The following is a 9,383-nucleotide window of genomic DNA, read 5'->3' as shown; positions in this document are numbered from 1 at the left end:
ACCAAGTAGATTTCGAATACTGTATATACAGGGATTCATTTATGAACGTAATAATGTTCTCACCTTTCTTTGCCATGACCATCTTTAAGAAATCAGGACAATCTTTCTTATAATGCCCCGTCTTCTTGCAATGGAGACACTGGTTTTTCTCCACTGTGAACTTATTCTGCTGAGGCTGATGTAGACATTTTCCCTTTGACTTTGAGGAGGAGTTAGCATTATAATTCTTTTTCTTGTTGTCTTTTACATAATTGATAGTGCCACCATTGGCAGCTTTTATTCTCTCCTCCTCTTGCACATACATAGCCATGAGCCTCTCTAAGTCCCACTTCTCGGGCTGTATGTTGTAGTTGACAACAAAGGTGTCAAACTCTTTTGGCAAAGAAGCAAAAATCAGATGGATAAGGAACTCTTCCTTGAGAGTCAGATCCATTGGTTTCAGCTTGGATGCCAAATTGCTCATCCTTAGTATGTGCTCTCTTATGCCACCATTTCCAGAGTACCTCTCTGTCACCAGCTGCTTTATTAGCTGGGTAGCATATGTCTTTGAAGAGCCAGTGAACTGACTCTTTATTCTATCGAGGTACTCGGTGACCGTGTGATACTCTGGGATTGAGCCCAAAATTGCAGGCTCAATCGTGTTCTTTATCACAGCCAAACATTTCTTGTTGGCAGTGAACCACTTCCTATGCTCAAGGTGATAGGACATCTTTTGGTATTCAAAATCCCTTTCTTTAGTTGCCCAAGCGGCATCAGCCTCGTTTGTCTCCCTCACCGGTACCACAGGCTCAGTGGGACACGGTGAGGTGACTACCCAGTCCACCTCAGCCAAGATGAAGGCCAGGTCTATCTTTTTCTTCCACTCCGTGTAGTTGTCACCTTTGAGAGTGGGGATCTCTTTGATACAACTCATCAAATTGTATCCGCCTGAAAACACAATTCATATACAGTGAGAACATAAATAATAACAACAATTGCATGCCTTGATTCCAACGTTGGTCAAAATTAAAACATACAGCTGTTTATACATTAAATCTACATCACCGTTGGGCAGAAATAGAATTAATGCATGATTAATCTCATTATAATATTGCCATTAATCAACGTTGGTCAGAATAATAACAACATTATAATAAACATATCCATTTTTCAAAATTAAATTCTCCCGTTGGTTCGAATTTAATAATGAAAATAAAATCTTTAAATACGTAGCGGAAAAAATGAACTGTTTTCATGAATTTTACCCCAGGCCGCAGCGTGGGCCTGGGCCGGCAAAGTGCCGCTGCCGCGCGCCCCGCCTGGGCCGCGAAGCGGCCCTTTCAATCTCGGCCGTCCGCGCCGATCCGACGGTCGTCTGTCCGTATCGCGCGAACAAAACGACGCTCGGCCGGCGACGGCCGAAACCCTAGCTCACTCGCCCCTCTCTCTTCTCTCTCTCTCAGCCGCAGCGGAGCACGAGCGAGCGAGCGAAGTCCGAGGACTCGGCGCCGTCACCGGCCCTCTCGCCGGCGAGCGCGCTCCCCAGCGGGTGAGCGCGCCGCCGTCGAGCGGCCTGGCTGCGGCGCCCCTTTTGGCCAGAGCCCGGCGGGCAGCGCCCCGGCTCGGCCTTCTTCTCCCCGCGCGCCGGCGAGCCGCGCTACGGCGGTGTCAGCAACGGCGAGGTAGGCCTCTGTTTCGATTCTAGCCCCTGTCGTGATCTGACTAGCAACTGAGGCTCTGATACCATTGTTGGGGCTATCGAATCTATCTAGGGTAGGCCCGAGAGACTACAAGCTTATCAATTGAATCAAAGACCTACTGAGAGACAGAGAGACAGAGAGGAGAGGTAGAGGGACGAACCTGACAGCTCCGGAGTAGATGATCCAGATGCCTCCATCACGTTCGTTGATGGAGTCTGCGCACGGGCAGCGACGGTCGGGGATGGTGTCGGTGTAGCCGTCGACGTGGTGGAGCAGGGCGGCGCGGCTGGTGGCTTCCCGTCACTGGCTGCGCCCCTCTTAGATCGGATTAGGGTTAGGGTTTCGGTGGGAGTGTACGGCTCAGTCGAACCTTGTGAAAAGAGCCGCCGGCCCCCACCTCTTTATATAGCGCAGGGTGACAGGGGCCCTCCAGCCATAGTGGGCTGGGCGCCCCCAATCAGAGCACTGATAAGGGCCCAACTGGATCGTTGGATCCAGTTAGGATTAGAGATCAATCTAACATTCTCATGTCGTAAGCAAAGAATTGCTGGTAGGACCATCTGCTCAAATCGCCACTTGTCTACAAAAAGTAAAGTAAACGACGACTCCTACCATGGAATGGATTGCAATTTTCAATTGGCCGTCTCCGACACCGGGTTGCTCGGGTCGAATCATGGGGCCCCAAGCTACCCTTGTTCGCTAGCTGCGTGCTCCACTCCCAAGCAAGCAAGCAAGCAGATGACGATTCGTAAACAAGGCGCTCGCCTGGCGGATCCGCAGGTCGCTGCGCGCGCGGCAGGAGGCGGACGTGACAGGGAGAGCCGCGCCTATAGCATCCGCGAAAACCCCGTGGATTTTATCCGGATTTGTGTGCGCGCGGGCGCGGGCGGGGGCGGTGCTCGGCTCGGCTCGGCTGGTGTCATCGTGTTGTGTGTGTTTCGCTTGCGCTGCCTCCGATGCGCCTAAGGGCCAGGAATCTCGTCCACCCAAAGCCGCCGGAGCCCTATCCCCTCAGCGAAAGCCAGATGCTGCTGCCGCCGCGGCCACTGGATACTAAATATTTATACCACCCGCCCCCTTGATTCCGAGACGGCCTCTTCCCCTTCCCCCTCTCGCGCCGTCTGGTTCTAGGCAAGCACAGGTGGGTTGATGCGATGCTCTTCTCTGCTGCATTTGGATCGATTGGTTCGTTTGTTGCTGATGGTGGTGCGTTGGTTGCTCTGTCGCAGGTTTCGAGTGGAAGGGAGGGAGGGCGGTCGGTTCATTGGGAAATGGCGCAGGCGGTGGTGCCGGCGATGCAGTGTCAGGTCGGGGCGCGGGGCAAGGCGGCCGTCCGGGCGAGGCCGGCGGGTGCGGGAGGAAGGGTGTGGGGCGTGAAGAGGAGCGGGCGCGGCACGTCCGGGTTCAAGGTGATGGCCGTGAGCACGGAGAGCACCGGGGTGGTGCCGCGCCTCGAGCAGCTGCTCAACATGGACACCAAGCCCTTCACCGACAAGATCATCGCCGAGTACATCTGGTACGTACGCGCGCCACATCTCAGAGGAATTTCAATTTTTCACCTGAGGAACTGTTACTGTAGCGTGAGAATAGGCCAAAGAAACACTTTCTGGAGGTCCGTGAGCCCTCCGATTGGGAGTTGGATGGTTGAGATGCCACTAGCACGTGGACAGATTTGCCTTTACTAGTTAAAATATCTAGTATTTCTGTAAAATCAGGAAGCTTTGTGTGTGGTGGTTCATGTTTGATCTCCAGTTCCCACACTGGAATACTAAGAGTACCGCTACCACATACTACCTTTTGCGAGTAAAAGAAGATCGCGCAATTGGCACTAAGCTAGTGTTCACAAATCTGCATTTCTTCCTTTTTTTTGCATTGTGTAGGGTTGGAGGATCTGGAATTGACCTCAGAAGCAAATCAAGGGTACACATTCGACACCACCGCCATTGTTTGCATCTCCTTTTGTATAGAGATTCTGAAGTGTTCTTTGGGGAATGAGCCAATGAGCACAGAGCACTCCTTTTGTTATTTACATCTCTCTTTTGCTTTATGAGTTTCACAATTAAGTTAATGCCCGCATTTCAGACATTATCAAAACCAGTGGAGGATCCCTCTGAGCTACCGAAATGGAACTACGACGGATCAAGCACAGGGCAAGCTCCAGGAGAAGACAGTGAAGTCATCCTATAGTAAGGGGGAAATTACAGTATATGTGCCTTTTATATGCAAACCATTTTGCTGTTACATCATTTATGTTTCTCCTCCTGTTTTCAGCCCCCAGGCTATCTTCAAGGACCCATTTCGAGGTGGCAACAACATATTGGTACGTTCCATTCCAACTGAACCATCCCTTTCTAGATGTGCTTTTAGCCTCTTTTTTTTTTGCTATTCCAGTATTCCACATAAACGTCAGTATGAATCATAAGTGAATGATTAACAGAAGAGTGGTTACTAGTTAGAATGATGCAACTTTTTACTTGGCCCATCAATTTCAACATTTGATCCAACTGTGATTATTTTAAAGCCACATTTATTTCTTCTAGAATGGGCCACATATTTTCCCATGAACCACACGGATGAGGATGTCGACCTTTAATTAGCGTATGCAAAACAGCATGCTGGTTAATATAAAATCTGGCCTTTCAGGTTATCTGTGATACTTACACACCAGCTGGGGAACCCATTCCTACTAACAAACGCCACAGGGCTGCACAAATATTCAGTGACCCGAAGGTCGTGGACCAAGTGCCATGGTAATTATGACTTATCAGTTATCACCTGTATTCTGTAGATTATAATACAAATCCCACTATTCTTTTATAGTTTTCTTTAGGGGAATGAGTTGAAACATTGCTATATGCTTTTCCTTCCAGGTTTGGCATTGAACAGGAGTACACTTTGCTCCAGACAGATGTGAATTGGCCTCTTGGCTGGCCTGTTGGAGGCTACCCTGGTCCCCAGGTATTGTATTAAACAAGAAAAAAACTTGGTTTATCAAACAATAATGAACCAAGGCTTGTTGAAATATCTCTTGCACTAGCTTAATTAAACAATATTTTGAATACAAATATTGTGTCAAAATATCGTAGGGTCCATACTACTGCGCTGTAGGAGCAGACAAATCATTTGGCCGTGACATATCAGATGCTCACTACAAGGCATGTCTTTACGCTGGAATTAACATTAGTGGAACAAATGGGGAGGTCATGCCTGGTCAGGTATGTTTATGGTACTTCTCTTCGTATGCATAATCTTAGTTTTTTTTGGCTGAATTAATGTGGTATATTTTCCCCTTCTTTCAAAGGAATAATCGAAGTGTTTAATAGGCGGAACTTCCATAAACTTTATTTGTGCAGTGGGAGTATCAGGTTGGACCTAGCGTTGGTATTGAAGCAGGAGATCACATATGGATTTCAAGATACATTCTCGAGGTACTTCAAATTATAATTCTGGATTCCCTGGGATCATGTAAAATTTGGTTCTTCTCTTTTACTAATTATTAGAGCATGGTTAAAGGGTCCAGCAGTTTATTATATTAAGAGGTGCTGTGCACAAGGCTACATATTATGTTCGAATCTGGCATTTTTAAATAATTTCTCTTGTTGAAAATCACCAAATTCATCATATCTGTTTTCTTCAAAACATGAAGGCTCCAGCCCATGATTCCATGCTTTGGTGGATATCAATTTTCACATCACTACAAGCACTTCTAAATATCATCCTTCTCACTTTTAACAGAGGATCACGGAGCAAGCTGGCATAGTGCTTACTCTTGATCCGAAACCAATTCAGGTATATTCACCACTAAGTTTTTTAAGCTATTAATACATTAGAACTAAAGGTAACTTAATATATATTCATATTATATGATGATAGGGTGACTGGAACGGAGCTGGTTGCCACACAAATTACAGGTTCGAATCTTTTTACGCTGATGTTTAATTATGCTTCATAATTTTTACAGAATATATCATGTCGTATATGGACAAAACATCAGAATGCTTAGTGTAGGTTAGTATATGCTGACTGCTGAAAAAGTTTGCTCTTGTATTCCAAAAAGGGGCTAAATGTGAAGTGTTAGTATGTCGTTAGCGTGAACAAATCCAGATGAGTGCCCATTCACTTCAATTAATTACTAACTTTATTTTGGAGTTTTTCTCTTTATATTTGGCACACTTTGTCCTTTTTTGGGACTGACAAACAATCTTAATTCTTGCGAATGTAGCACAAAGAGCATGCGTGAGGATGGAGGTTTTGAAGTGATCAAGAAAGCAATCCTGAACCTTTCTCTTCGCCATGATCTGCATATTAGTGCATATGGAGAAGGAAATGAAAGGAGGTTGACAGGATTACATGAGACAGCTAGCATAGACAACTTCTCATGGGTATGGCTGAGCTACCTACCTTTATCTTTTCCTATTCCACTTAAACATGTTTATATATAAGTTGTACTGACAACACACTTTTGTTTATCAGGGTGTGGCAAACCGTGGCTGCTCTATCCGGGTGGGGCGAGATACTGAGGCAAAAGGAAAAGGTATATGTTCTTCCAGTGTTCCCTGAACTTACATTGTTTGGGAACTCATAAATAAATTCTCCAAATAATAATATCCACTAGGACGTTGGGCAAAGTGTGTAGGTCATGCAGAGTATACCTTACCTTTGGGTCATATTGCCATAGCTCTTAACTGGGGTCTTAGGATCTCAAATGCACTCTATCCAAATGACTCTATCCACTAGGACGTTGGGCAAAGAGTGTAGGTCATGCAGAGTATACCTTTCCTTGCAGTGGTTTCGAATAAATTTGGCCAAATGGTCCCTCATCCAAGCAGGGCGTCAATAGCTTGCTATTTTGCATCCTGTCAAATGGTTCTGACGTTGTCCCAACGTTTAAAGTGAGCATTGTACATCACTACCGATTTTAGGGAAAAACAACAACCTTTTTTATTTGTCAGTTACATATTTCATAATCTATTTTAAGCACAATAACGCAGAAACCATTTTTAGTGAATAGGTGCATCATGCAATAATAAGGGTTGAGTATTTCTTTGCCATTTCCTAATTCAACATTTTAACATTGCATTCTGTCCTTTGAATAGTATCAACTTTTTTGTGTGAAGTTGAGAATACAAATATGTCTATTGTTAACTCATGTATAAATCCAGTCATTTTATGGGTGCATCATTATTGAAAGAAAAAAGAAAAATACAGTGCTACTAAATCCATACCTTCAGCATCCATGCATCTGAACTTAGTGATTTAAATTTCAATCCAAAACTATTTCCTGTTTTCACCTGGTCCGTTAACAGGCTACCTGGAAGACCGTCGCCCGGCATCAAACATGGACCCATATGTTGTGACATCGCTACTGGCTGAAACCACAATTCTTTGGGAGCCAACCCTTGAGGCGGAAGCTCTTGCCGCTAAGAAGTTAGCGCTGAAGGTATGAAAAACTTGAAAGCTGGTTGAGGCGAATAAATCAGTCCGCAACAAAATTGATTGTTGTCCATCGGTCTGGATCTTGCGATTCTGTTCGGCGCCATTCTGTACAAATTTACAGATTCTAAACCCACATTGTCTTAGATTCGTCGGTTACCTTTTGCTTGAACTTTGCATTTGATGTTGGTCTGTACTTGACTCCATTTGGTACTGACAGTGATGGACAGCGAAATACATTCGGTTACTGTGGTTCATCAGTTATTCGTCAGTCTGAATGTGTATGTCGTGTTCTTTTCCGGGCTAGAAGCCTGAAAGGAAACCAAATTCTGTTGCCATTTGGCACATCGCCGTTCGCACTCCCCGAAACATCACTTCTGAATCTTGATTACTAGAAGGAAGCGCGGCATATTCTGGGAAGACAATGCGATGCCAGGACGCGAGGCAAGGGGGCGGAGACGAATACCCCGTGCCGCGCCCGGCACGCACGGCCACGGGTGAGAGCGATCTGATTCTTCCCTGCCATGATGCGATCGGCATGCGGTCTGCCGCTACCGGGTGCATTGCGAACGGAAATTTTATAAGATTTTTCATCAAGAGATCTTGATTTATACCGTTTTTTTCTGATCTAACGGTTGATACGTGTAACTAAAAGTAAAGAGAAAGACATACAACATACATAAAATATCTTTTTTTAAACTAGATTCTATAAAAATTTCCTTCTGTGTAACCCTTTGTAGTCCAGGCGCAAGCGCGCAGCAAATGAGGGGCCATGGCCCAAGAAGCCCGACCTCGGAGGCCTGACATGATGTTCGGACGCAAGCCTAGATGATCGACGCCACCGTACCGCTTGCATAGCGTTGCCACTGATAAAGCGATAACTATGATACATTGCTGCTCCGATCTGGCGTACGACCAATTGTCGTTACTATACGTGCAGTGCAGAGCAGTTCTACTGTGGCCTTTTTGACAGCTCTGTTCGTGCTCGGCACCTACCAATGAGATGCAATCATGCAAGGGCAGAGCCAGAGCAATAGAAGTAGCAGAGCCTATTTTAGAAAGACGGGAAGCAGAGGTACAATTCATTGATAAAAGACACAAAATTAAGAACAGATAACTAGATAAGGGTTATACGTGAACAGAATTCCTATGGTTTGGAGTTCTTGTGCCTCGGCGAAGAGCCCGCATGCATGGCCACCCCGCTGTAGTCCGCGCTGTAGATCAGTCCTTCCTTGGCGTCCTCGCCCTGATCCGTCCAGCCAGCCTTCGTCTCCGCAGGTTTCTTCACTTCCATAGCCACACCCTGAACAAGAAAAAGATCATGAACTGTTAAGTTTTCTTCCTGTAAATTGCTGAAGATGTTAACTGAGCCAAAAATGTTGTGTAGAGACAGGCAGACAGGAACACGAAAGTTCGAGTAGGGCCGTATGACTTATCAAGAGTGTTAATTTATTTTAAGATTCGTGTTAAAGGGATTGATGAAAAAATTATAAGTAGATAAGATAATCAAAATATGAATAATTATCAAATAGAAGAGATGGACGGTTGAGATAGGCTGTGCGTATGTAAGAGTATGCGGGGTTGCATTTCCCCGGCAGACAAACAGCTACAAGATTCAGACTTCAGGAACTGAGTTTTTCTTCGCAGATACCCAATATAACTTCAGCAAATTCCTGGGGGCGTGTGAACTAACCTCAGTCTGCTGCATGTGCTTGCCTTCATGCTGGTAATGGTATCCTAACTGGTCAAGTTCTCTGCCTTTGCGACCTAGAACTTTTTCTTGCGGCCTGCTGAGGGAGGAAGTAAGGGAAGACGAAGCACCTGCAAAAGTGACTAGAAGAAGGCTTGAGACAAGTGCTACACAGAATATCTTCTTCATGGTGGTGTATTGGCAATGGTGGCGATGGTTGGTGATGGAGATGAGGGGACTCGATAACAAGAGAAGAGCAGGCTCCCTCCATATGGTTTTCCCGGGTATAAAGCGCTGACGGTTGCAGGGACAAATGCACAATGGTGTCTGGAGTTTCACATATTTGCAACTTAGGTCCTTATAGAAACTTAAAAAGGAGGTTAGTTCACAAAAATAAAGTTAGACATAAGCACGATTAATATCTAAGAACTACTTTGCAAACATGGCAAAACTGGAGCACCGTTAGCTTAATGAACTTTAGTTTGTGGACCATAACGTCACATGTGAATGAGCAAGTGTGTTAGGTTAGGAATGTACAATTATTAGGTAGGGGCACGGGCAACCCGAAAGTTTGGCTATTT

The 9,383-nt window shown here is 45.5% G+C and overlaps 2 protein-coding genes across 3 annotated transcripts; one reads left to right on the top strand and one right to left on the bottom strand.

Annotated features, from left to right (window-relative positions):
- Positions 1–2,660: 2,660 nt before the first annotated feature.
- On the top strand, positions 2,661–7,369 carry LOC133925158 (glutamine synthetase, chloroplastic). 2 transcript variants are annotated; one of them, XM_062371011.1, is made up of 14 exons: positions 2,662–2,820; positions 2,909–3,195; positions 3,560–3,599; positions 3,762–3,865; positions 3,951–3,999; positions 4,323–4,429; positions 4,550–4,637; positions 4,766–4,894; positions 5,033–5,107; positions 5,415–5,468; positions 5,553–5,590; positions 5,902–6,061; positions 6,153–6,213; positions 6,986–7,369. In XM_062371011.1, exons 2-14 carry the CDS (start codon positions 2,951–2,953, stop codon positions 7,123–7,125), a joined length of 1,290 nt encoding a protein of 429 aa, XP_062226995.1. In that variant the 5' UTR covers positions 2,662–2,820; positions 2,909–2,950; the 3' UTR covers positions 7,126–7,369. The 2 variants fall into 2 exon arrangements, with proteins under 2 accessions (XP_062226996.1, XP_062226995.1); XM_062371012.1 differs by lacking the exons at positions 6,153–6,213; positions 6,986–7,369 and having other exon boundaries at positions 2,661–2,820; positions 5,737–5,922.
- Positions 7,370–8,144: 775 nt separating this feature from the next.
- On the bottom strand, positions 8,145–9,082 carry LOC133925160 (uncharacterized). The gene is made up of 2 exons (XM_062371014.1): positions 8,806–9,082; positions 8,145–8,415 (listed from the first exon to the last, which is right to left on the bottom strand). Exons 1-2 carry the CDS (start codon positions 8,989–8,991, stop codon positions 8,260–8,262), a joined length of 342 nt encoding a protein of 113 aa, XP_062226998.1. The 5' UTR covers positions 8,992–9,082; the 3' UTR covers positions 8,145–8,259.
- Between the last annotated feature and the right edge of the window lie 301 nt (positions 9,083–9,383).

Source organism: Phragmites australis, chromosome 7 (assembly GCF_958298935.1).
Source record: "Phragmites australis chromosome 7, lpPhrAust1.1, whole genome shotgun sequence".
NCBI classification, from domain to species: Eukaryota; Viridiplantae; Streptophyta; class Magnoliopsida; order Poales; family Poaceae; genus Phragmites; species Phragmites australis.
This window is presented reverse-complemented; position numbering and strand designations above follow the sequence as displayed.